Source organism: Branchiostoma lanceolatum, chromosome 4, assembly GCF_035083965.1.
Source record: "Branchiostoma lanceolatum isolate klBraLanc5 chromosome 4, klBraLanc5.hap2, whole genome shotgun sequence".
In the NCBI taxonomy this organism is placed as follows: domain Eukaryota; kingdom Metazoa; phylum Chordata; class Leptocardii; order Amphioxiformes; family Branchiostomatidae; genus Branchiostoma; species Branchiostoma lanceolatum.
This window is the reverse complement of record NC_089725.1, coordinates 15,550,877-15,576,094: the sequence shown is the minus strand read 5'-3', so window position 1 is coordinate 15,576,094 and position 25,218 is coordinate 15,550,877. Positions and strand designations below refer to the sequence as shown.

The following is a 25,218-nucleotide window of genomic DNA, read 5'->3' as shown; positions in this document are numbered from 1 at the left end:
CTCCTTATTTTTTTTAGAGCTAGCAGAAAAAATTAGATATAGGAGCACTATCTGTTTTTCACTTGCTACTCGCTAGACGTCCGTAAATTACGGTGTGTACAAGTTTGTGTTGCTGTTCTTCTTCATTTATAGTTCTGTATTCTCCCCTGATTTATTTCTGTAAGCTAGAATTGTAAACCCACATGGTGTATGGTCACTCTTCAACTTGTATATTTTTGTTACAAATCACACCATAAAATTACCATATGCATATAATAGAAATTTAGATGAGTTACAGTAACACAGGCAAGCTGCAATAAAGGTTTTGTATTCCTCACAATCTGATACATGTATGTTTTTACAAAACATGAATATGATTTGGCATATGTCACTTAACGTATGTTAATTCTCTTGGCAGGAATGTGCTGGTGCTGTTGAGAAGTATGTCCGGGAGCGGATGCAGTATTGTAAAAAAGAGAGGCAGAACAGAAGATAAAATTGTTGCAATAATGTATGACAAAAGAGGTAAGGATGTATCTTTGGCACAATTGATTTTTTACATTTCAAGAACAAACCATTGCTTGAAACTATTCAATATTCAGTCTTCTACTGTTGTCACTGTAGTTTATGATTTATGTCTAACAAATGTTATCTATTTTCTTTTTAGTTGGAAAACACTGTGTCTTCAGAGAAGAGAGAAAGATCAAATCACTGAAATGAGACAAGAGATCCAGAGGTTCTAATCTACATCAGACATTGCAGCTGTCGCCATCATAACAGTCTGAAGAAGAAGTCTATTTATAACAACATAAGCAAGACATTCAATTTTTTTCATTGACTGTTCTAAAATTAGTTTGAAGTGTACATTTGTGTATTTGATAGGAAAGTAAGTAACAAGATTGTTATGGAAAATTGTTTTTTATTAGAAATCAACAGCAAAGAGCCTGATGGGAATGTGTTCACTTTTCTCATGAATATCATGCAATATAAGAGGGCACAATAAAGACTGATTAATACAGAAATTGTAGCAATGTAATAAAATCTCTTTTCCACTATGACCTACAACTCTGTAATGGTTCGTTTTAATATTGTATATCTGTTTCTAAGGAACAGTTCCCAATCAGGATATGCATTTGCTACTTGGCCATAGTTGGTCCCGTATTGTCAGATTGAAAATCTACTTACATGTAATGTTACACAAATGGTGTAAAGAGCTGAAATAATCTGTATTAGCTTATCAAGCATAAGATTTCCGGTATCAGAGTCCCCTGCAGTTATATGTCCTGATATCTTGATATCTAAAGATCATATCTGAAATATTCACAATCACTTGTATTAATTGAAAAGCCATTGGCACAATATGACATTATATATGTTCAGTTTAAAAGAGATCCTGTGGAAGGTCCTTCCTGTACGGGAAGCTGGTCTGAGTCCCTGGGCTGCACACACTGATGGAGGAGATGTGACAAGCTTTCTGTATTGCCTCTTCCAACCTCAGGTCTTTGTGGCAGGCCATGTAGTACGCAAGGCTACCCACAAAGGCATCTCCTGCACCCTAGGGAGAAGCATTTAGAAAAGAGACATTGACTCGGGAATACTATGATGTTGATACATTTTCAAATCTAGTGTCATACAATACTGTAGAGATAAGGACCCAGGTCACAGAACTGATCAGCACTAAGGTTTTACATCCAGTTCAGATGTTCTAGTATGACAATTGGCTTTTAAGCCTATAAAGTTGGGAGAGAGAGAAATTAAGGAATACAGCCTTTCCCTACTCACCGTGGTATCCACAGGGCTGACCTTTCTGGCAGGAACATGGATACCTTTCTCAGACTTGGAAGACTTGCACAGACAGCCCTTCTCTCCTAGTGTGATGATGACCTTCTTACACCCTTTATCCAGTAGGACATCTGCCGCCTTTTCTGCCTCTTCTACTGTTGTGACAGGCAGTCCTGTCAGTATCTCTGCCTGCATGAAAAAATCAGTACATTCAAGCAATTCAAGTAAAACACCAAAACTGAAAGACAACGTTTTACAATTATCTATATACAGCTTCGAAAAGAAGATAAGTTCCTGGTATTTGTTGGTAAAATACCGTATACCTCAGTCTCATTTGGACAGAAGATATCAGAGACTTTGTAGAGCTCTGGATCCAGGGTGGCTTGTGCTGGAGCAGGGTTCAGGATGGTGGTCACTGCATGGGCAAAGCAGGGGACAACAAAAGTAAAAACCTATGCATGTATGCAGAAAACATACTTTTCACAGCTAGAGGAGTTGAAATGGTAATCAAAATGTAATGAAAAATGCAGAAATACATGTACAAGCATTCAAAAACAATCGTGTCAAGTGTCAAAAGCAAAGTCTAATTTAGAAAAAAATGTGATCAATATGAACTTTGTTGGCAGCAAACTTATCAGGAAAAAGGTTACATTAATAGATAACAGTTTTCATATTTGAAATAACATGACAGATGTTTCACAGACAACCTCCATGCTGCTTTGCTATCCTCAGCGCCTCCAGTGAAGTTTCTGGTTGAATCTCCAGTTGACAGATGAGAACCTTTGCATGGGTAACAACAGATTCATGCTCCCTCACATCAGCTGCTGTCAACTTCAGGTTGGCTCCACTCACTATGATGATGGAATTCTGACCTGAAGTCCAAGAAAAAATGGTATAAAAATACTGATTGATCTTTAACATGTAAACAACTAAAAAAAACATGCTTTGGGGTCCCAAGAAGTACCAGAGGCAGAATGAACACACAAAAAATCAACAGGAAAGACATGATGTGAATTTTTTGACAAAACCAAGAACCCTTACCATCGTCATTGACAGCAATGGGGGCCACACCTGTGGCTGCTTCTTTGGTCACTTGAACATGATCTATAGTAGAAAGATCAAGTTACCAATAGGGTTGAATAAATGTGTTAAAAAGAAACTGACAAACATAACTATCTCAATATGCCTTTGATGGAAATTAAATAACTAAAATATTTAATACAGCATGATTAAATTTTTACTAGAGCTCATCAGCAATTTTTTTAGCTCAACTTTGATGAACATTAATAATAGCAGTTCATCCTCAAAGAAATCAGGGGAATCCTATTGTTTACAGATGTCATTAACTTTTGTTGCTCATGGAACTGTGTCTGATGCATCCATTTGCTGCAGAACTTACCTACATTGACTCCATTGTCTTTGAAGTTTTGAATGAAGTTGTTTCCAAAAACATCATCTCCCACCTGGTTGTTAGAAAAAACAAAAACATTCCTGTACATAAAAGGCTGTGTGTACAAAATGTATGCCAGGTAGTCATGATATAGGACAGACTATAAGTTGCCTTCCTTATGTGATACAGTGATGTCATGGCATAATCATACATCTACAAATGTATTTGAAGTCACAGAAGTGACATGTAGTAATATTACCCCACCTTTGCTACCATGGCAGTGGCTGCTCCCAGCCTGGCAGCCATGACACACTGGTTCGCACCCTTCCCTCCAAACCCCAGGCTGAACTTGTGTCCATGGATGGTCTCTCCTGGCTTAGGGAGGCGGGGAACATAGCTGAGGGGAAAGAATTGATTAACACAATAATTGATGTATTCAAGAAGTTGAGAACTATGGGGAGGAAAAAATTCCTCTCCCTGACCCTTTCATTTAGATATTATTTTGGGAGCTTAATCACCAAATAGATTTACTGGTGGCAAAAGCAGTCAAATTGAATTGGTGCCCAGTGGCCAATTGGACTGCTTTTGCCCCTTGAATTTGATATTTGTGATATGAGATGAGATAATAGGAAGTGTTTTGATTGCATGAATGATAGCATGATGTTTCATGCCACGCCCACCTGATGAGGTCCATGTTGCAGGATCCAACAACAACCACGTCAAACTCAGCCATCCTTTACGATGTGATGTGGTAACTTTAAGAATATATGGATGGGACCCGCACTGATAACTAAGAAATACTACTCTTTGCGACCTAAAGACGATCAAACGGACTATTTTAGACGAGTATCAACGCAGGTTATGAGAAAGCATCAGATCAGCTGGGAAGTGACCTGACCTTGTGAACTTTGCCCCGACCAACATGGCGGAGGAAATAAAAATTTGTCGAGTTTGGACTTGTACCCAGAAAACGTCCTAGTTTCTCATAGTTAGCTGAAACAAATCAAGTTAGCAGAGTTTGATAAGACAAAATGAGTGAATCCAGTTCTGGAAAAGGCAGTGGCAAGAGACGAAAGTCATCGGGAACCCCTAGGAAATCAGGTAATCTGTGTAACGTCCCCCCCCCCCCCACACACATACACCTACACATCAGCACATTAGCAGTGGCGACTAACGAAGGGCGTTTTTGCTTGATATTACATATACTATCCCTTTGTAATATCAAGCAAAAACGCGTCGTTTCTCGCCATGGCTTATCAGCACATGTATTATGTCCAAAGGATACACCCTACCTACTACCCTAGCACCAAAGTGGCCTGAATTTACATTCTTCCACAATTTCTGGATCGTTTGGTTTATGTATGTATTGGAGTGGAACAGTTAACCCTTCAGGCTTCAGCAGTTTCCAATACATTTTAAAAACCCTTTACATCAGCTGACAAATTTTGCCCACGTGTAACTTTCATATGTTGCTTACATTTATACAATGCCTGCTTCCAATTTTCAGATAGCTCCTCACCCTCTCCCGTGAAAAGTCCCTCTGTAAACTATGCCAAGCTTAGTCCCACGGCTAAAAAGGTACGAGATGTTGCTGCAGACTGGCACAACCTGATCCAGAGATGGGAGGTGTTGAACACTTCAGGGGCCTCTGTCACCAACAAGATTGTCAACTGTAAGCTCACCAACATCGAGTAGGTACAGTTTTAGTTGTCTATAGCATTATCTATTCATAGATTTAAGAATTAAGGTGGGCTAAAAGTTCATCTTTTTAAGATAAAATTCTGTTGCAGTAACAAACACCATAGGTTTTGTAAAAAAATGAGCAAAAAAAGGAATTTCTACGAAGTACAAATTAATGTTAGTGTGAAATGTTGGTAGAGTATGTGTGTTTCAAATTAACACTGTAGAAACTATTACCTATAATCAGTGGAATAGTTTTTTCCTCCAATGGCCAATATATTAAAAACCTCATTCTTGTTCAGTCTGATGCACCCAATGTGCGCTGTTAATGTAACTCAAGCCATATTTCGTCCATCTCCAGGTCTAGTGATGCAGCTGAGATGACTGTTGAGCAGACATCAGCTGTATCTGCAGCTGGAACAGGTGAAGCAGCTGATGGGATGAGTAAGGAGCTGGAAGTCTGCTGTAATCAGCTAACTGATACTTACAAGGCTATGGTGAGGGTTGCTTCCTTCATGTGTGTACCCTTTGGGTCTACCACATATTTTATCTCTTGCAGATCTTCATGGTCAGAAAGACAGCCAAATGGACAAAAATAAGATGGTCTAGCTCTTTAGAAGAGGTATGGTCATGCAGATGACTTGTGAAGCTTGTTGCATGCTGAAGACTGGGACAATTGTATAGACTTGAATATCTCGGAGAATAAGTTGTAACTCTCAAACTTTATCTGAACCTACTGGTTCCAGTGTAGCCATAGACATAAGTTCTGTCCTTCACAGGCAAAATTGTGGGAGAAGATGGAGAAGCTGACCTCTAACCTCAAAGGGCAGTGGGAGCTGCAGCAGTACCAGTCTGACCAGGATGACAGTGAAACAAGCATTCTGTTCCAGACATGGCCTATTCAACATTTCTGTAAGCTCTTTATATGGTTTGCTTATTGCTTTTTGTTGCTTAGAATCAATTTTCTGAGCTGAACTATTTTTGTTATATGCAATCCAGTAATATACATATCATATCATATATTACATCATATCATATATCATATATTACATTCTTGGAACCACATGACAAAATACCTCTTCTTGTTTCCTTTATGACTAACATCTAACATGCAATCGAAAGACACTGCATGAATGATGAGACAGAATTCCAGTGGAGAATGGTTCAACATGATAGTAATAATCACTAAGGCTACTTCAAGTTTCTTTTATTGTCATCTAGCAGATACAAGACAAGCTGGAAGTAGTCTCTGTTTGAACTTACACAGACTGATGCAAAATGATTTATACATCTTTGCCCCTGTACAGATGAGGTATCAGCAGAGCTGTCTGAGATGTACCACAAGGAGCTGAAACTGAAGCAGGCGATATCAGAGAACATTGCACACCTGTCTGACAGGCACACCATGATGTTCCTAGCCTCATCCTGGCTCCATCAGCCATACATGGGCAACAGGAGGGACATATTGTTGGAGAGTATGTTGGTAGAGACTGGACACAGATGACATCTACTGTGCACAAGGGCAATTGGATTTTTTTTTTTCTGCAGACTTGGATACGATATGTAAGATGATGTATCCAAGGAGGTTAAATGTATCATATCATATCATATCATATCATGGCATATGTAAAGTGAATGATGTAGTTCATCAGTGTAACATTGATTTGTATTACATGTATCAAAGTTTTACTACACACTATGTAGTGTTACAAGGTGTCTTTTGTTCAGTTGTAATGTACAGTCTAGCATTGTATTAATCTCAAATATCACATGACATGATGCCAATGAGCAGGCAATGTGTAGAAATAGAGTTGTAAAAACTGATTCTGACTGACCTATGTTTGACTTGATACTTGTAGCAAGAGTTTTTACAGCTGGATGCCCTTCCTAACGCCAACCCAAACCCTATTGCTGGGCTTAGGATATGGGAAATACGTGATAAGTGCCTTTCCCAAGGGCACAACGTCTGGGTGCATGTCCGGACATGTCTGGGTACTCCACTGGGGATTGAACCTGGGTCTTATTGGTTCATAGCCGGATGCTCTGCCACTGTGCCACACAGACGCCACTATCTAGTTCTATTTGAATTTCGGCCAGATTCTATGACCATATTTGTCATGTTCCTGGTAGATAATATTCTATTCTAGGCTCTTTTGTTTGAGTATTCATACCATGTCAATTTCAATTCATATTTCATAGTAATGATTTGAATAAATGTGAAATCATCTCATGCACAACTCTCTAATTTGACTGGACTTCAGTCAGCAGGTTACTCAAATACTCAAAACCTTTGGGGTTGACATGTTGAACAGAGACAGAAAAGGCATGCACAATGACATGGTTGTTGAGTTCAGACCACTGAGATAGTCCTGGTAATAATCAATTTCAATGTGACCATTGTTAGTCTCTCTAGCTTTTGAATTGCTTGATAGGCACGGTCGTTTGTAATCCTAGTTGAGGATATACAATGTAACTAAGTCACTAAGTCCGTAAACCTCTGTACCACTGTTTTAATACCTGGTTGCCAAGGGAACAGTACACACCCAATTGACCCCAAGGGAGACAAACACAGAGGTTCATACAATGGACAAGCCCCGCCCACCGCTTTCACATCAGGGAAACAAATATTGAACTTAAGTGCGGGATCGTTCACAGCTGCACAATATTTAATCATTACCACTTGGTATCAGCTTGGTATCACCTTTTCATAAATGAAATAGTTTGAGCATTTTTTGACAAATAGATTTGGTAATAAATAAAAGTTTTCATTGACATTTTTTATTGTTCCCTGAAACAGTAGCATTGAAGTAAACTTATTTTGGTGTTGCTGCTGATGTCACTGACGGCAAGATTATCTCAAACGAAGTTACTATGGCTAAATCATTTTTTCGATATCTTAAGTTGCCTTCGTCTGGAGAATAATTAGTAGTTGAGAAGTGTCTATCTTACGTGCCACACTAGTTTGTTTATGTTCTTTCTAATGATTGGTATAAACTAACCATGGTGACTATCAGAGCGGGTGGAAACTAGCCAAGACGGTACCCAGGTTATAAAATACAGATCATGTTACTGGTGGCTACTATCTCTCAACTGATCTAATGTCATGTCACCATAACCAGCTTTCTGAAAACAGAACGGTCCCTCGCCGTTTCTGGGCCAATATTTGCAAGGTACTCTTTGTGAAAAGATTTTGGCATCAAAGCTGCGACGTCCTGTAAAGAAGGGCAGGGCACCGCCAGGTCACGTACGTCGTCGTTAGAAATTGCGCATTCCTGTTAAAACGCCAAGGCAACCATCTTCACCCAAAACCTACACGAATAGAAGACATCACCATGGGAGACCTGAGTGGCGGGATGAAGTGTGTTAAATACACGCTCTTTGCTTTCAATTTTCTCTTCTGGGTAAGTGTTGTTTTACCTACATGGTTTGTCATGTCAGCAGTGCGTAAACAATTCATGCCGATGATTTCTTTGGAACCATACTGTTTTGCTTTGACAGCAGCCATACTCTTAATGAAAGTGGCAACATTTTAGATACCCTACGTTCGTTTTTCGCCCGTGATATTCAAGTTAACAACTGAATGTAACTCTAGGCTGTTGAAGTCCAGCCTGGTATGTGTATCCAGTCTTTAACAGCTCCCAGACGGTCACTCTCTTGTTTGAAGTAAACATTGCATGCAAAACCGTGATGATGTAAAAATGAGTGGTGAACACAAGGAGGTCTATATAACATCCTTGGTGAACATGGCTGATATCAACGCGAGAAAATCGCTGGACACTTTTCTCTGACGATGTGATTGATGTTTGTCGTGAAATCAATGGGAAAGAAGTCGTGTTGAAAGCTCTCCTCGTGGTAGACATTAGAGTTGATTAGACAATCCTTCAAAAAACTTATCCCTGTCCGAGTACATGATCATGACTTGGTTCCACAAGTCATTTGTTTATCAATTAGATACTACATGTACGTTGTTCCCGCGATGTTAAGTTAGTCTGTTGATTTTATACTCTATTGTAGCTGATGGGAGCTGCCATGCTGGGTCTGGGGATCTTCCTGCTGGTCGACTCCAACACTGCAGGGTCCGTGCTGTCTTTAAACGGTGTGCCCACTGGCGAGCTGTTCGCAGGCGGAATCGTCCTGGTCGTGGCGGGTTCCATCACCATGATTGTAGGCTTCCTCGGCTGCTGTGGTGCCATCAAAGAGAGCCAGTGCATGCTTGTCACGGTATGAACGTCTTTCCCATGCAGTCTTCTACCAGTTACTGGCCTCATCAAATCCACAGTGACTTTGTAAAGTTGTGTCGTAGATTGCATGTTTGTAAAATTTGTCACAAAGTTACCGTGAAGAAGAATCTGATAATGATAAAGGAAAAGGATAAATATGGTCCATGTCATGCGCAGTTTCATCTAGAAACAGAGCAACACCAAAAATGACAAGACAATGAACGCAGACCACCTCTAAGGATTCTGGAAGTTGACTGTCGAATTCAGGTATAGATATTGCCACTCATCACTTCATTGCACCTTCTATGATATTTTCAGTTCGCTGTGTTTCTCTGCTGCCTTGTTGCTATGGAGATTGCTGTGGGAGTGTACTACGTCGTCGCCAAGGACAGGGTAAGGTCAACAACGTTCAGCCTACAGTGATCGCGCAGACATTCATCAATCTTGACAGTTGTATCTGTAAAGAGTTTACTACTTCTGCCAACTATACGTTGAAAAGTTCGTTCCCAGCATCAACATTGCTCGAACACGGAGCTTGTACGTATTGTAGTTAACAGGCTGATAATAGCATGCCAATTTCATGGGGCTTAACGTCCGCCTTTCCCATTATTTCTGCAGGTGAATGACTTGATAGAGAACGGTTTGAACTCACTGGCAAACAAAAACTACACGGAGTACAGCACTACTGAACAGGCACTCATCGACACACTTCAAAAGGAGGTATGACATTGTCTGTTTTGCAGATGGACTAGCCTTGTCAAACTGCACTCCTATCAGCTGTCCTCCATCTGAACAGCCTAAAGTATAAAAGAATGGTCTGAAAGTAACATATGTCCCTTGTGAATGCTATTTTTTTAATACATTGTATTCTTTTTATCCCATTACCCTGACATGAGATATAAAGGTTCTGTCAGCAATCAGCAATACGGCAAGATTTCCCCTCTTTCAGCTGGAATGCTGCGGTATGAACTCCACCGATGACTGGAACCCCAAACCCACCTCCTGCACCTGTGACATCAGCTTGGCCAACTGTGAGACACCTGGGTACTGGACCAGGGTAAGTGAAGACATGGTTAAGTACAACCAGTCGCTATGCTTTCGGGATCTCTACTGCAGGTGGTCGTGCTAGAAATTTATTGCACTAGCTTCACTACCCAGCGTTTCCATAAGGGTTTTCCATGAAAGCATGCTGTCACCATGTTCTTGAAAGGTCCACGTCTTCTCGTCTTCCATGCAGGCATGTACACCCCAGGTGATTGCGTTTATCGCCAGGAACATCTACATCATTGGTGGCGTCGGGATTGCGTTTGGGGTCATAATGGTACGTTAAAAAAATCTTCTTACGGAAAGTAATGGTCAGAAAATCTTTCAGATAAAATGCCACATACAATGAATGAGAATCTTCAGTTAAATCTACGTCTAACTGCATGACCTTTACCCCTCATGTTGTAGACTCCAAGGTACCGAATGATGTGGACTACATTCTATAAATCTTTGTTTCTAAAAAGACTTCTCATCTATTTCAGATCATCGGTGCGGTCCTTGCATGCTGCCTGTGCAATGCTGTGAAGAAAAGCAGAAATGAAATAGCATAGTGACAATGAATTTCAATCATCAGCTCATCTTTGTTTGAGCTTGAGAAATGTCCGTGTATCACAGCTACTTTTCATTCATGATACACGATAGAAGCAACTTCTTTGCACCAAACCAAACCAAACCAAACTAGCACATGTAAAAGTCTCTATGTGACATAGTCTATGGAAAGATAGCCTGAGTGTCATCCTAGTTAATTCCAGGCTATCCCTTCATATGAAAGATAACATGGAACTGACTAGGATGACACTCAGGCTAATGGAAGCAGAGCTGACAAGGTTTTAGCAGAAGGGTAACCAGACAGATGCTTGTTTTTGATGTGGTTTTGCTGTGTTTGACAGATATTAGCATAAAAGAATCAACCAATCAAACTTAAGATACCAGCACGTGCACATAGATAACGCTTGTTGGTGTTTATCAATTCCTTCTTTCTGTTCTTGTGCAAATTCTAACAAGCAAATACATTTGAAAATATAACTGGTATAAAAGTAAACACAACTATACATCATACTTGACTAATGCATTGCTTTTACTTTTCTGTGAAACACATTATATTACCTGACAAACACTCTTTAACAATCTTTTTATCCAACCATATAATTTACTTGGATGTGAAAGAATGAACAGTTTGAATCTGTACCACAAAATGTTATTCTGAAACTGTACAACCACAACATTGTGCACTGCACTGCATGTAAATGTATTTAACTACTGGTCATCAGTAAACACTGTTCAGTTGCAAGAAGTCCAAGCACATTCATTTTCTATTTCTACAGACACTTTGAACTCTGCAAAAAGTGGAAACCATCCATTCCATTGAAGAATAGTCATATGGAAATACCATTCTCAAACATTAAAAAATAAAGCAGAAAATATATTGAGTCAATATTCTAGTTGAATCAAACATCTGATTACATTTCTCACCTCTTACAGCATTAAATAATGAACCATTTTGCCTTACAACAAAAGGCAACAGAATACAAACATTTCAATAGTTATTGTATAATCAATCCACATTATCTAAAAATATACGCTGAACTGAACTAGATGTAGAAGTACAAATATAACGGAACATCTGAACCTGATAGGCCAACAAGATAGGTACACATTAAAGCGGTAAGGTGACATAGCATCAAGTAGAGAACAAACATTTGACTTGTATTCAACAGACTCCCCTGGGATGAGGAGTGTACATCCAGGATACACAGCTGCCATTTATAAATTATCAAAACTGCATGCTAGGCTACAGGTATAAGCAAGTTAGCACAATCATTAAACTCTCTCAACATGAAACAGTGTTGCAGCTACCTGGCAGATTGAACAGTATATGTTTCTGTACAGTGCAGGGGATAAAACATTGTTCACAGAACCTTGGTGATTGTATTAGATTTTAGAATAGTCTATAAAAACATTCCATTCGGCAAGTTTCATTTCTGTAGGAAATTGGTTCCACCTCTCAACATGGCATGTGTAACTTGAACTTCTTTTCTAAAAGTCTTCCCCTCAAACCATGGAAAATAATACATCAGCAGGGAATCCTTTCAAGGATTGGAGTTCAGAGACTGCCTATATTGTACCAATGCAAGGAACGAAAAGAATCTCCATAGCTACCTATTTTTTCAACAGGTGTATACGGTTGGTGTATAACTGTCTGCACCTCATTTTTGAACATCTGCTACCTAACATGGAATGTGAACTACTACATCATACCTACCAGTCCAATCTTCACTAACAAGCCTGTACATGCAAACATTGGGAGAGATTTCAGTGGATGTGATGTACAGAAATTTACATTACAGGCTATAACGTCATTACAAATGAGATGTTGGTATCATGTGGCAGTAGAGTATCGCAAAACAGAACTCGAAGAAAAGCCTGGCTTGTCTTACCAATTTGGTCAAATTTGTTATGATTCCAGTAGGCAGGTTGAGAAATATAAATATAAAAAAGCGCCAGTATAATGCATTTAAAAGATGTCAAACTCCTTACAAACTGTGCTTAGATGCTGTTTAGCACAGTATTGCTAAACGGAAAAACACCATCAAAGTGGAAACAATCTTGGTTACTTAGCCTGATTGCTGTGGGTGTTGTTGTCTATGTTGGCAAGAACAGCACTACCGGTAATACATGTATACAGTATTCCACCAGTATACATTCCAGACATATTGTTAGACATGTTAGACACATTTAAAAGGGTAGCCTAGATCTAGTTCAAAATACAAATTTTGAGACCTAAAAGAATATTGCAGGGGAAAAATTCAAAGGCTTCGTTTCTTTGGGGGGATTACTTCTATTGAGGGTGGATTAACTTAAACTGACACATCCATCCCAGCCCCTCCCCCTTAATCCGCAGTGTTGCCCAGTAAGATGCGATGCCTCGTCAGAATGTGGCTTTAATTGGTGCTGCTACTACTTGTGTGTTTTTTTACTCTGTTGTTTTCTTGGAGAAACTGGTATAGTCAGCAGCTCAGCCATATGTTGGAATGAAACAGCAGAAGGTGTACCCTGTCTTTAACAATTGTTTCTTTCAGAATTCCCATTGAGGATTAGCTGGGAACAGTTGGAGTACTACACAGTGTGCTATACTTTTCAAGGTGGGCAGGCCCGATAAGACTAAAAAAAGAGAATTATATACATATTTTGTGATCATATCACTGAATCTTGATAGTTCCTTAACATATGAAAGCTGACTTTTATAGATGCCGGAGTATATGTTTGCTGCAATTTGCTGCTTGATCTACTCATGCATAGTGATCTGTTGCTGTGCTAGTAATGTCTGGATGGCATCTATTGAGAACCCTGGCGCATCAATCTTCATGCCTGAGCCATCTGGATTGGTCACCAGGAACTGTCCATCTGCAATCTGTGTTACCGTGGCACCTGGATGTGACATCAGGGTCACACCCTCCTCCACCTCAGGGCTCCCCATGGTGTTCCCATCTGGCTGGGTGTCTGTTGATGATGGTATTTGCTCACCCTCTTCCATAATGGTTGGCTCAGTTTGGTCCGTACTAGAAGGAACGAATTCCTCCCCAGTGTCTACAAGCTGTGTTGGCTCAGCTTCTACAGATGCCACGTTAGGCTCAGATGGGAAAACTCCAGTAGCAAGTTCCGTGGAATCTTGTCCAACATCTTGAGAGCTAGTTGCCACATTATCACTGTGTACTAAGCTGCTTGTGCTTGATACCCGACCAAATCCTCCATGTCTTGATGTTATGACATTGTTTTGCAATGTGTCTGTTGTTTGGCTTGTTTGCATTACCTGCTCAGAGTCCTGTACTGTTTCAACCTCCGCTCTACTGGAGGTCTCGGACAAAAGGGTTTCCTCAGTTCTTTGCCGCTTTGATGGAGGTTGGACTAGCTCTCCTGGAGAGACCACTTCCACAACTCTTCTCTCATTGGTGCTGCGGGTGGCATCTGATGGATCTGTGACCAAGAACTTGTACTTGAAGGAGTCTGAGGCTTGCACCTGTGCCGCTTCTTTTCCCTTCTGAGGGAAACATCAATAGAAAAACACAAGGGAATGAAATGTACATGCATGTATATAGATGGGGAACTGATACTGTATCATACAGCAAAGTGATGCCAGCCTTTAATCCAACCTATACTTGCTTTCCTCCATTAAGTTGTGAAAGTTTTTAGACCTTTAATAAAGACATTGCAAGAAGTCATGTATTTCCCTCAGCAATTATTCTTGGAATTGCTAAGGACACAATAGCGCTTCATCACACACTTTTCAGCACAGGGTCTATATAATTACAGAGCATAAGCATGTAGAGGAAAGTCATGTTCACTCAGCCACTCTGGTTGCTCTGATGCACCAAGTTTCTATAAGTTTCTTAGGAAGTTAGACTTAGAGGGTACCAAGTTACTTTTTAATTAAGTTTCATACCATACTAGCCTTAAGTCTCACCTGTAGCAGTTCTGGTGTGATACCGACAGACTTTGCCACTGTCTCACTCTGTATGACCAGGCCAGGCTGGCTTGGTGTGACAGCAGGCTGTTGTAACATGTAATCCTCAGCCATCTTCTGCACATGTTTGTGCAGAACCTCATACTCTTGGTACACGTCGGGAAAATGGGCTCTACATGCACAATTAACAGATTTAGAAAAAAAAAGGTCAAAATTACACTTAAAAAAAAACACAATCTTGTTATCAGCAAATGAAAATAACATTATTACTTCATTTCCTGTGTCATAATCTGGAGGTCATTTTGGACCATCTTTTTGACTTAAGCTATTCCATAAGAAATGCTACATGTTAGATTTCATGCACACTCTTTACACCTGAAATATCCATTTCTCTGTAACACGTTCTGACCTTGAGGGTCGTCCACGCTCCACCTTCATGAGCAGGAACTCCCAGAGCGTGATGGCCTTGGTGAGGCGGGGCAGGGCCAGCTCCATTAACTCCTCATCATTCATCTGCTTCAACAGCTGACAGGAACATACATCTTATTACATCCATCCACAAGATATATGCACATAACCAGTAGTTCCTCATAGGATATTTACCCCAAGTCACTTGTATTGCAAGATATCAAGAGTTATCACAACATTTCAATATATGTACAAAGAAGTCATGTGGGCTTTTCTACAGCAGCAAAGATAGGATATGGGTGTGATCTTCTTGATCTTATAAAGTCTTCCACACAAGGTGCCATACAAGGTGCAGTTACATGGATAAATGTACTGTATTACAGTGCCAGCTTTACTTCAGGTTGCTTTTATGATAAACAGAATAACAGTCATTTGACATTTTACCTCTCTAAACTTGGCCTTTCTTCTGGCCTCGCCATGCTGGGTGGGGGGTCTGCCTGGTCCCCTCTTGACGGGAGTCTCGCTCCCTGCTGCTACCCGGGTAGTGGATGATGTGCTTGTTGATTGTGGTGGGGGTCCACTTGTTTCAATTGTACCTAAATCAAGTCAGTGAAGATGATTTCAAGATTTGTTCATGTTAACTTGCCATTATGCAACTAAAAAAAAGTAAGCAGAAGTTTTTACAAAGAACCATAATGACATTATTAACTGACACTAGGGATGACCCAGTTTTTGATATGACACAAAACCATTCCATTTTTTACAGAATGAAAATAAGGCCATTCTGGGGAAACAAATTAGCGACTCAAGACAGCAGTTTTACAATATCCCCAGGCCCTATTGTATTTATGTTTCACTCGAGTATCTAATCTATAGGGTTCAATATGAGACAAAATGGACTACTATATATAACAAAATAGTCACACCAACTCCCGAAGAACCATCAAACTTAGGTTATACTAATACAGGTCATACACACAAACTGTTGAAAATGCAGTAAACTTCTTACAGGTAAATCACCAAAAGAAAGTTAAACACTCATTTACACTCATAAATAAGGTATGCTTTTACTGGATGCATCCAGTCTGTTGGAATAGGGAAGAAAATAAACCTACCAGAAAAGCTGGTGACAGTTCCTATAGTTGTATCGTCAACCACAGCGTTGTTTTGGGAATGCCTATTTTTCTCTGCAGGAGTACCAGGTGTTCCCTCATCACATTCCTCTGGCTCCAAGTGCCCATGTTCAGGGTACAGTCTATAGTGGCGTCCCAGTCCTGCTCTACCAATGTAAGCCTTCTCACAAGTCTCACACTTCCAGCTTCTGGGTTTTTCTGACATCAGTGGAACATAGGGTTTGTCGTCTTTGGACATCTTTGCAGCATCATCCTCTGAATCAGGGCTGTAGTCTGAATACTCCCCCTCAGACGAGTCCTGGCTGTCTGCCAAGTCCTCTGTCTTGATAACTTTGTAGTCTCTGACTCTGTAGGAAGGTGGTCTGGAGACTCGTCCTGATCTAGTCATCTGTTTGTGAGGTTTCTTCTCTTTATCCTCAGGATCGTCAACTTCTCCATTCTGTTTCTCAGCCAGAGCAGCCTTTGGTTTACGGCCTCTCTTTTTGGGCTGGTTCTGAGGAATCACAAGCACTTGCTGTTGTTGGCGCACTAGTTGTGCCTGCTGTTGTAACACCTGTGTAGCCCCTGTTGGCTGGGCGATATGAACTGTCTGACCTTGTGGAGCGATGATGTATTGAATTTGTTGTCCTGGCTTATGTAGAATTTGTATCGGTTGTGTGTTTTGCCCTGTTCTGTGAATGAGGTACACAGTTTGTTTACCAGTGTTAGCACTACCAGTACTAGTCTGTGGTAACACCTGTACATTTGGCTGTGATGCTGGTGCAGGTGCAGGTGCTGTCACTGTTTGCACCTGTTGCTGTACACTAGACTGACCAGGCTTCTGCAGAACATATACAGTCTGTCCACCAGCAGGTTTTTGGGCGGGATGCTGGAGAACATATGTGGTGTTACCAACTGTTATAGTCTGTCTGGCCTGTGACTGTTGGTTAGCAGACTGCTGTGCAGCAGTCTGTGTTACAGCTTGTGCCACCTGCTGTATTACCTGTGATGCCTGACCCAGTGACTGTGATGTCGTTGCCACCTGAACACCTGTGCCTACAGTGGCCTGTGGCTGCATACCTGCCTGAATGTCCTGTGCAGGTGCTGTGACTGCAGACTGTCCACTGCCCGACAGTACCTGCATCTGATCTTGGATCACTACTGAACCTTGCTGTTCTGCGAGCTGCTGATTGATTTGTTCCTGGAGCAATGCCTGTGTCTGCTCATCTAGGGCTATTGTCTGTTGGTCAACTACCTGTCCTTCCAGCGTTTGCTGCTCCTGCGACTGGATAAGTGCATGTGTCACACCTTCCTCACTGATTATGTGATTTTGCTGGTGGACAATGGTCTGCTGTTCAAAGATCTGCTGCTGCAATAAGTCATTTTGCTGCTGCTGCAGGAGCTCGGCTTGCTGTTCCTCCGTTAGCTGCTGGGCCTGTTCTTCCAGAAGCCTTGCCTCTTCAGGGGTCAGCTGTGTTTCTCCCACCATTCCAGTACCCTGAACGTACATCACCCCGTTCCCTTCACCTGCAGCCATTTCATCTGACAATATAGTACTCACGGCAGACGAGTTCAGGTCGGACGATACTGGGGTGGGCGTTTCTACGTACTCTGTCATAACATCCTCGGTCAGAGTATCCTGTAGGCCAGCGGAAACCGAAGTAGTTTGATCGCCATTACTCGTCGAAACAGTAACCAGCGAGTTAGATATCTTATCAAACGTCTTAGACACGACAGACTCACTGTCAGAGTGTTCCACTGAAACGCTGCTTTCTTGTATTACATCCATCTGAGCACTATTTACATTGTTCAGGGAAACACCATCTTCCTCGCTCGTGGGCTCCGCCATCTTGGATTGGTAGTAGTGCCTGTTGGGTACAGCTTACCCTGAATTCTCGTCACGATTTTCGCAATTTTTTGGTCAAGATCACCGGGAAAACGAGCCTACAGAAGAAAAGACTTCAATCGGACACTTACAAGTGATATTTCAGTCCCACTAAAAGCCCGGATAAACGGAAATATCCCTCATTTACCGATCGTGGATTGGACCAAATCAGCGCTGGTCCGAAGCTAATTAACATATCCCATGACGCTATTCTCCCAAGAGTGCTGATTGGTTACCCGCGCAGGCACTAACAAGTCAGTACAAGCTACTCGTCACCCCGGTCTAGTCAGCCCGATCAAAGGCGATTTGCGTTAATCTCCAAGCAGATCTAAATTAGCTTCTTCTGCCAGTTGGATACGGTCTTCGCAACCATTAGATCTGCTTGGAGATTATTCATAATGTGCCTCATGTCTCGGCGTTAAGAATATGAAGACTAACTTAGGAATCAAGGAGGGGCATAACTGTGAGGTGTAAGAGATCATGCATTGACTTACTATTCTATTGAACCATCTGAGATTGGTATAAAACCTGGTTCTGCCAGACCTTTCCTTAGTCACTGACGAAAGATAGTGGTTGCTGTCTGAAACGTCTGTTTCAAAATCTTATCCAGTTGCTTGAGTAACTATTTTTGGTGTAATAAATAATGTCATGATTAATGGGCCTTAATGTTGAACAGTTTAGCTAGCCTGGTATCCATCCTTCTTAATCCTGTCCAGGCAGAGGTGACCCATCAAAATCAAATTTGACGTGGAATGCACCTGCATGGCAGCACTATAAACATAAAATATACTAGTAGCTAGTTTTATCAATTTACACTAAGCACAAAAACTTTGGAAACGTATATGATCGATCACATCTCTGTTGTCATTGTATCAATTAATTCATCAAATCATACATAAATGGAAAGCTCATCTATTATCCTTTACAATGATACCCCCTCCCTATGTTTGATGATGACTTAATGGTTCGAGCACCAGGGCTACTTATCTGAGAGAAAAAAATGCCAAAATTTTCCATGATCAGCTTTTTAAAAATGATTGGCATTATGGTTATAGATCCTTGGAAAACTTTGTATTCTTCTTATAATGATACCTCATTCATTGTGACCATGCTTTTGTGTCACTCCCCCCCCCCCCCCCCCCCCCCCATGCCGAAATTACTCTGCCAACATCAGATCTGTCCTAAAGAATTAAATTGTCACAGTTTGGCCTTATCATGTGCATTTCAATAGGCCAAGCTATATTGAACTTGTCTCTGTCTGAATACAAAACATATTACTAATAATACCTTCAGAGAAACATAATATGGCAAAGCTCTCTTTATTCTGATAGTATGAAAGCTGACACTGTCACCAACAAGGTTGTATCATTCACTGATATAACTTCATACCTTCCTACATTCTCACATTATTTGTTGCTCAGCTGCTTGACCTTAAATCTCCTTGATATTTTACATGATCATGTAGCCATACAAAAAGAAAAACAAGATTGGCATCCTTTTAGCAACTTTCATGGATACATCCCTAATCATGATACAAAATCAAAATACAAAGGGGCCAGCAATATACTTTTCCAGCACTGGCTATTGTCTCTCGAATACAATTAGCAAACAGAAGATAATATCAGAATACAGCCAAATCAGAATACAGTCATCTTATATTCGTGCCAAAAGTCTGCCGTAATACTGGGTAATGCCAGAAGGGCAGCAGCAGGGCAGTACTACCTGTAACAGCCTACAGCAGATATTGGAATATTAGTATATGTATATGATGATTATATGATATCACATCAATAGTGATTATAACGGTCTAAGTCGTGCTTTCCCCACTTGTTTCCAGCTTCACTGTAGTTGCTGCTGACCCTTTGCCAGACTCTTTCCCAGATTCCTTGCCCCCTTTAGCCCCTAACCCTGTACTACTCTTGATGGCCTCCAGAGTTTTCCGCAAGGTTGGCAGAGAGACGGGTGTCTTCTCCACCACTCCTTCTGTGAAGAAGTCCTTGTTGTTGAGAGAACACCAGTCAGGGATGTGGGGGCCTTCATACTGGATGTCCTTAGTAAAGGAGTGGGATGCCAGGGCTTCGGTTGCAGCAAAGATGGCTCCTAAAAGTTCAAGTTATAAATGTTGTGTTACATAAAAAATCAGTTGATTGTCGAACTGGTTGAAGTACTTATGATAAAAAGTAACAGGAGAGTAACATGGAGGAAAAAGAACGGCAATAAATGTATAACATTACATGGGTATACTATACATACTTGTTGACAAGAAGTACTTTATTGTCTCTGCATCTGTCTAAACTTGAGAATAGGAAACATTTGGGGAAGGTTGACACCCTTGTGTTCTACTCACACTACTCATCATATGAAATTCAGACTATTTGAAAAGTGCCTGATTCCTTTGTCAGATCTTCAAAATAAAATCCAAACTTCGATACACCACTTGACTTCACTGACTTTTTTTATTATGTCTTACTATAGGTAGTTGTAGTACATATATCCGTATAAATGTGTATTGAATGATGGTGTCTCCTGCTGTAAGTCAAAGAAGGCGATGATTAAGATGGTGAGAAATATAACTTGACTATCTAATCACTTACCACCAAGCCAAGGGACACAGTTGGGTTGAGCAGGAGGGTTGTGTATCTTGAAGGAGCCAAAAGCTAGTTTGCTGCTGTACTTAGGGGACTGTCTGAGGGTGTTTAATTCTTGCATCAGACGGTGCATGAAGCCCGGTAGCAGGGCAGTACCGCCTGTAACCACCAGGTTCTCTGCCAACTCTTTCCTGGTGTCAATGGGACTCTGTAGGCACATCAAAACTCATAAGTACTCAGCAATGTTGCAGAAAACATTTTTGTAACAGCAGGAAAGTAAGGGTACAATCCATGGTATTTTCTGTTACCAAACCCTACCTTAATGATGGCATCCAGAATGAGTGTTGCAACAGACTGTAGTTCATTATCCTGCTCAAACAGTACTTCTGTGGATGACTCTCTGTAGTAAGAAATAATGAATGGAAGCAATGAGAAAAAATACAGCAGTGCCAGGTAAAGCATTCAGATAACCAACACAAAGAGAACATGGCTGCTTCATAACATTTGTTTGAAAATTTGAAAAAAGAAAGAAAATTGCCTTAACACCTCTGAAGACCTATCAACTTGAACAACAAACATGTACATGTCCCTTTGAAGTCATTCCACAACGGTAAGCTTTCAAAATAAAGTTGTAATTAGAATAAGATGGTCTTACCTGATAGAGCCATTTATTTTGAGGATCTTGGCCCCATCCAATGGGAACTCAACAGATGGTGGTGGTGTGGGGGGCTGAAGTGCAGAGAAAGTTCAGCACAGGTCAATACTCTGCATGGTGTTATGTACTTGGTCTCATAGTGTATTTCAGTTTCCTGAAACAACTTGAACTTACTGAACCAAAATGAAATTCACTTTTAAGCTTTCAAGTCATCAGGAGTAGAATGCATCAATCTCATTATGAGCTGAGATACTAAGTCTAACTTCACAGTGGACTCCCAATATGCACAGATTGGTTCAAGGCACAAGGGGTCACTTGCAAGTAAGTGTTGATAGAGGAGATGTTAAAACAATTACAGCTGATTATGTCCTATTTGTATGCAGCACTAATGCTGCTTTAATGCACTGTCTAGATTAATGAAGCTGCTTGGCAAGAGCAAGATAGTATCAGAGCCAAGTGCTGACCTGTCCAGCTTGGCTGGGATCGATAAGGCCCAGTTGAGCCATGGCTGCATCCTGGACTTTCCTTGATCTCTCCATGCTGCACACAAAACATGTCCTCACTGGAGGAAGAAAAAAATGCACACTGTTCAAGGGCCAATGATCAAACTGGATGAAAGCCAACACATATTTTGAATAAACCAAGAAGCAATGATGATTACAGAAAATTTTCCTGTTCCACTTCTCACACACTACCATGTATAACTATAGAAGTGGTAATGTAAAGGCACATTCACCTTTTATGTCCTCCAACATCTCTTCTTGCACAGTACCTGAAATAAGTAGAGAAAATGAAGTCACACAACAAATACACCACATTAAACAAATAGCCATACTTTCTAGCAGTTTGAAGTACCATCCACATATCTAAGTAGTTTTCATTAATGTTCTTACAAAATGTTACTGACTGTTTTATCATACTGACCAACAATTGAAGACAGAGGTAGCTCTGAGCCTCCTTCTGTGGCCACTGTAGACTCTGCAAGCAGCAGAGACTCCAATCTCCTAGAAACAGGAAACACAAAGCTATTGCATTACATTGTCAACCATGAGAGTTAAGCAAATATAATTATGAAGCACATATATCACTGTACTCTTTCATGCGTCTTCCTGATATAATATGCACAAAAGTGAAAATTCATTGAGCAAATTGGTGTGTAAAAGTAAATGTAATTTTTTACTTGTGAATAGCTCTTCCACCGAGGGGCAAGCTCTGCCATGATCCTAACACTGCCACACCCTCATAGATGTACTGACAGTTAAGGAAAGAAATCCTTCAAAAACATGCATCAAAACCTCCATATGTTTCCATTTTATTCATGTTATTCCTTTTCATATCAAATACAGTACCAACACCTGCTTGATTTGATTTCATGTTGGTAAAAGGATTAATGCAAATAAACCTGGGAAATATAATACATCTCTAGAGAGTCAACAAAAGGCATGCATACAGAAGTGGTCTGATTAATACAATAAAACATCCTATGTTGGGGATGATTTAAATCAAAATAATGTAACAATAATTCCCAGTTGTCTAAATTTAATTGACTTACATCCATACCATCAGGATATGTCTGATATAAGAATAGACTTTTTTTAGCAAAACATACCAAAATACTATCTCTGAAAACACAGGGTAACAATTTAGCACTGCTTCATGATGCTTCGTTTGTCTATCTGTAGTGCTATTCAATTACAAAATCTCAGAGATGATGCAACCTAGAAATCGGGTTCTTTCAGTATTTCATATTTCAATTCTTCTGTCTATTTCCAGGATTGACATACTATAATAGCAGATGTCTTAATTTTCCCTATGTCCTACTTCTATTACTGAGAAAAAGTACATGTAGAATCATTCTTTCCCTAGACACATCATATTCAGGGTGTGGTGAAAGGATATTGGGAGCACAAGTGTGTCAGCATATCCCACATCCATCACTAGGGCTGTGTTGATGCCCAGGGTCAGCAGGGTTAACATATGGGAGGGAGCAAACATCACTGATGGAACCTGAAATACAAAAATAAGGGACATAAGTAAATAACTTTGTTCCCATGCTTTGACAATAATTAGTCCTGTCACTAAAATTGATTTATACCTGCAATATGAATACTATGACTATAACAATAATTACAGCAATGATTGGACTACAGTGTTGCATGAAACCTGTGTGACCTGAGAAATACATGTGCCCAGTGGACAGTGTGGTACAAATGAAGACAGTGTCCTGCTCACCTCAAAATGTCTGAAAAACACTTTTGCCAAAGTGTCTCGGAAGCTGGTTGGAACCAGGACTGACTCAGCTATAAGGACCCGCCGGTCTCTGGGGTTGATCAGCAAGTATCTGTAGCATACAGGTGAAAGACTATTAACAGCTAAATTCTAGCCTGAGTACCATCCTCCTTAGTGACCTCTGGCTCAATGCTTGTCGCTTGCTAACCACAGTTAGCAAGCGACAAGCATTAACCGATTAAGCCAGTTGTCACTATGGAGGATGGTACTCAGGCTAGCTAGATGCAGAGGTTGACCAATGAATGTATGCATGTATGTATGTACACAATATGTGTCTATGTATTTATGTATGTAAGTAATATGTATGTGCTATTTAGTGACAAATATATTCACAAACAAAAAACAAGGCTATGTTAATGACACATCAAAGGAGTATCTGGATTACTTAACCAGTGTTAGGTATATACTACAAGGTGTACCCAACTGCTTACCTGAAATACATTTGGTGTAGAAACTCAACCAGCACAGCAAACAGTTCATCTTGGTTTGTGTTGTAATAATCTTCTAGTCTAACAACCTAAGGAAAAAGATATCCAGATTAGCCTTATATATATATACTTGTATACAGGTGTAACTTGTACCTCATACAAGCTTGTATGTATGTATTTCCAATGACGTCAGTCATAAAAAAATCTGCCTTACATATCAATCAATTACTTTCAGGTTGTAAACTTATCCTACCTCTTTTACATAGTTGCTTATACAGATAGGCTTTATAATTGTTATCTAGTCATATGTTTGATATATAATGTCCTTGGTTCGACTATACAAGGAAGAGGGAGTCGTCATGTTGATCAGTGGCGAGAAGAATGAGTCTGTTTCTGTTATATACCAGCCAATCTGTGAAGAACATTTACCTTCCCTGTTTGCAGTATTTTCACCTCACTGGGGATGATGGCACGAGGTCCACATTCTCCAGCAAAGCCTAACCTGTTGTCAGAGACATGGGGAAAATTATGATGCATCTGCAACACATTTGGATTTGAAAAACATGTAATTTCTTTAATCAGATTTCTCTAATTGTAATTAGCAAATAAAACAAAGCTGACGCACAAGTGATCCCACTGTAAGGAAACATTCGCTGTAGACTGTGTAATAAACTGATACACAAAAATTGACTGTTGAAGAAGATGAGTTCTAACTTCTAACACCATCCAGCGCAACCAAAATTTTCAGGAGTTTCAAGCGTAAGAATGTATCAAATTAATGGTAAAATCTGCCCCAAAACAGAACTCACTTGGTGTATGACGTCCCTATATCGATGACAACCGCTGTCTTCTCGCCACCCAGTCCTATCGTCTCAAAAAGCGGCATTTTGGAGAGGAATAATCAGACCAATCTGACTGACATTACTTCTCCCTACTTTCTTCCAGCCTCGTTCTGGTTCTGTCACGGGTAATGAGGTCAACACAGGTCATAGGGTCAGGACTGCACAGTCTGTGCAGCTTCGTGTTGCAAATGACGTTTAAGACTGTAACAATGAATGCAGATAAGATTTAGAAACGACTTGGTGATTTCAGATGCTTGGATCGTTTTATCGGTGTCCGACAGTTTTGAGTTTTAGTCATCTTCGTGTTTGTATTTTGATGACGTCATCCGAGGTAGGTGGAGGCGGGTCGAAAGCAGCAACATGTAAACAATCTGAAATCACCCGTTTGAATAAATTGACGGTAATAAGATCACGTAGGTATAACATCATTTACAGTACTATTTTTCAGATTTTA

At 40.4% G+C, this 25,218-nt stretch overlaps 5 protein-coding genes across 5 annotated transcripts; 2 read left to right on the top strand and 3 right to left on the bottom strand.

Moving 5' to 3' along the window:
- Positions 1 to 188: 188 nt before the first annotated feature.
- On the bottom strand, positions 189 to 4,043 carry LOC136432856 (ribokinase-like). The gene is made up of 8 exons (XM_066424432.1): positions 3,832 to 4,043; positions 3,416 to 3,548; positions 3,161 to 3,224; positions 2,803 to 2,865; positions 2,469 to 2,633; positions 2,085 to 2,176; positions 1,762 to 1,950; positions 189 to 1,534 (listed from the first exon to the last, which is right to left on the bottom strand). Exons 1-8 carry the CDS (start codon positions 3,882 to 3,884, stop codon positions 1,361 to 1,363), a joined length of 933 nt encoding a protein of 310 aa, XP_066280529.1. The 5' UTR covers positions 3,885 to 4,043; the 3' UTR covers positions 189 to 1,360.
- Positions 4,044 to 4,063: 20 nt separating this feature from the next.
- On the top strand, positions 4,064 to 6,655 carry LOC136432857 (cyclin-dependent kinase 2-interacting protein-like). Its single transcript, XM_066424434.1, has 5 exons — positions 4,064 to 4,252; positions 4,659 to 4,842; positions 5,193 to 5,328; positions 5,611 to 5,743; positions 6,139 to 6,655. The coding sequence occupies exons 1-5, from the start codon at positions 4,183 to 4,185 to the stop codon at positions 6,333 to 6,335; spliced, it is 720 nt and encodes a 239-aa protein (XP_066280531.1). The 5' UTR covers positions 4,064 to 4,182; the 3' UTR covers positions 6,336 to 6,655.
- A 1,302-nt stretch (positions 6,656 to 7,957) lies between these two features.
- Positions 7,958 to 11,152, top strand: LOC136432858 (CD9 antigen-like). The gene is made up of 7 exons (XM_066424435.1): positions 7,958 to 8,232; positions 8,846 to 9,052; positions 9,370 to 9,444; positions 9,670 to 9,771; positions 10,001 to 10,108; positions 10,289 to 10,372; positions 10,578 to 11,152. Exons 1-7 carry the CDS (start codon positions 8,164 to 8,166, stop codon positions 10,644 to 10,646), a joined length of 714 nt encoding a protein of 237 aa, XP_066280532.1. The 5' UTR covers positions 7,958 to 8,163; the 3' UTR covers positions 10,647 to 11,152.
- A 3-nt stretch (positions 11,153 to 11,155) lies between these two features.
- On the bottom strand, positions 11,156 to 18,184 carry LOC136432853 (uncharacterized). The gene is made up of 5 exons (XM_066424426.1): positions 16,081 to 18,184; positions 15,410 to 15,561; positions 14,967 to 15,082; positions 14,558 to 14,729; positions 11,156 to 14,134 (listed from the first exon to the last, which is right to left on the bottom strand). Exons 1-5 carry the CDS (start codon positions 17,924 to 17,926, stop codon positions 13,382 to 13,384), a joined length of 3,039 nt encoding a protein of 1,012 aa, XP_066280523.1. The 5' UTR covers positions 17,927 to 18,184; the 3' UTR covers positions 11,156 to 13,381.
- A 1,081-nt stretch (positions 18,185 to 19,265) lies between these two features.
- Positions 19,266 to 25,077, bottom strand: LOC136432855 (actin-related protein 10-like). The gene is made up of 13 exons (XM_066424431.1): positions 24,732 to 25,077; positions 24,352 to 24,424; positions 23,926 to 24,011; positions 23,438 to 23,546; positions 23,105 to 23,212; positions 22,386 to 22,453; positions 22,130 to 22,209; positions 21,942 to 21,977; positions 21,670 to 21,767; positions 21,206 to 21,279; positions 20,869 to 20,950; positions 20,557 to 20,758; positions 19,266 to 20,062 (listed from the first exon to the last, which is right to left on the bottom strand). Exons 1-13 carry the CDS (start codon positions 24,806 to 24,808, stop codon positions 19,770 to 19,772), a joined length of 1,386 nt encoding a protein of 461 aa, XP_066280528.1. The 5' UTR covers positions 24,809 to 25,077; the 3' UTR covers positions 19,266 to 19,769.
- Between the last annotated feature and the right edge of the window lie 141 nt (positions 25,078 to 25,218).

What these genes read in the sequence shown, in the direction of transcription:
- LOC136432856 (XM_066424432.1), bottom strand. Translation starts at nt 3,884, where the DNA reads ATGGCTGAGTTTGACGTGGTTGTTGTTGGATCCTGCAACATGGACCTC. An exon ending in TCTGTCCAAATGAGACTGAG is followed by an intron (nt 1,951 to 2,084) that starts GTATACGGTATT and finishes TTTTTCATGCAG; the next exon opens with GCAGAGATACTGACAGGACT. An exon ending in TCAGCCCTGTGGATACCACG is followed by an intron (nt 1,535 to 1,761) that starts GTGAGTAGGGAA and finishes GCTTCTCCCTAG; the next exon opens with GGTGCAGGAGATGCCTTTGT.
- LOC136432857 (XM_066424434.1), top strand. Translation starts at nt 4,183, where the DNA reads ATGAGTGAATCCAGTTCTGGAAAAGGCAGTGGCAAGAGACGAAAGTCA. An exon ending in CTGATACTTACAAGGCTATG is followed by an intron (nt 5,329 to 5,610) that starts GTGAGGGTTGCT and finishes TGTCCTTCACAG; the next exon opens with GCAAAATTGTGGGAGAAGAT. An exon ending in ATGGCCTATTCAACATTTCT is followed by an intron (nt 5,744 to 6,138) that starts GTAAGCTCTTTA and finishes GCCCCTGTACAG; the next exon opens with ATGAGGTATCAGCAGAGCTG.
- LOC136432858 (XM_066424435.1), top strand. Translation starts at nt 8,164, where the DNA reads ATGGGAGACCTGAGTGGCGGGATGAAGTGTGTTAAATACACGCTCTTT. An exon ending in GCCAGTGCATGCTTGTCACG is followed by an intron (nt 9,053 to 9,369) that starts GTATGAACGTCT and finishes TGATATTTTCAG; the next exon opens with TTCGCTGTGTTTCTCTGCTG. An exon ending in ACGTCGTCGCCAAGGACAGG is followed by an intron (nt 9,445 to 9,669) that starts GTAAGGTCAACA and finishes TTATTTCTGCAG; the next exon opens with GTGAATGACTTGATAGAGAA.
- LOC136432853 (XM_066424426.1), bottom strand. Translation starts at nt 17,926, where the DNA reads ATGGCGGAGCCCACGAGCGAGGAAGATGGTGTTTCCCTGAACAATGTA. An exon ending in AACTGTCACCAGCTTTTCTG is followed by an intron (nt 15,562 to 16,080) that starts GTAGGTTTATTT and finishes GACTTGATTTAG; the next exon opens with GTACAATTGAAACAAGTGGA. An exon ending in TCACACCAGAACTGCTACAG is followed by an intron (nt 14,135 to 14,557) that starts GTGAGACTTAAG and finishes TGTTTCCCTCAG; the next exon opens with AAGGGAAAAGAAGCGGCACA.
- LOC136432855 (XM_066424431.1), bottom strand. Translation starts at nt 24,808, where the DNA reads ATGCCGCTTTTTGAGACGATAGGACTGGGTGGCGAGAAGACAGCGGTT. An exon ending in ATAGGGACGTCATACACCAA is followed by an intron (nt 24,425 to 24,731) that starts GTGAGTTCTGTT and finishes CTCTGACAACAG; the next exon opens with GTTAGGCTTTGCTGGAGAAT. An exon ending in CTACACCAAATGTATTTCAG is followed by an intron (nt 23,547 to 23,925) that starts GTAAGCAGTTGG and finishes TGTATGCTACAG; the next exon opens with ATACTTGCTGATCAACCCCA.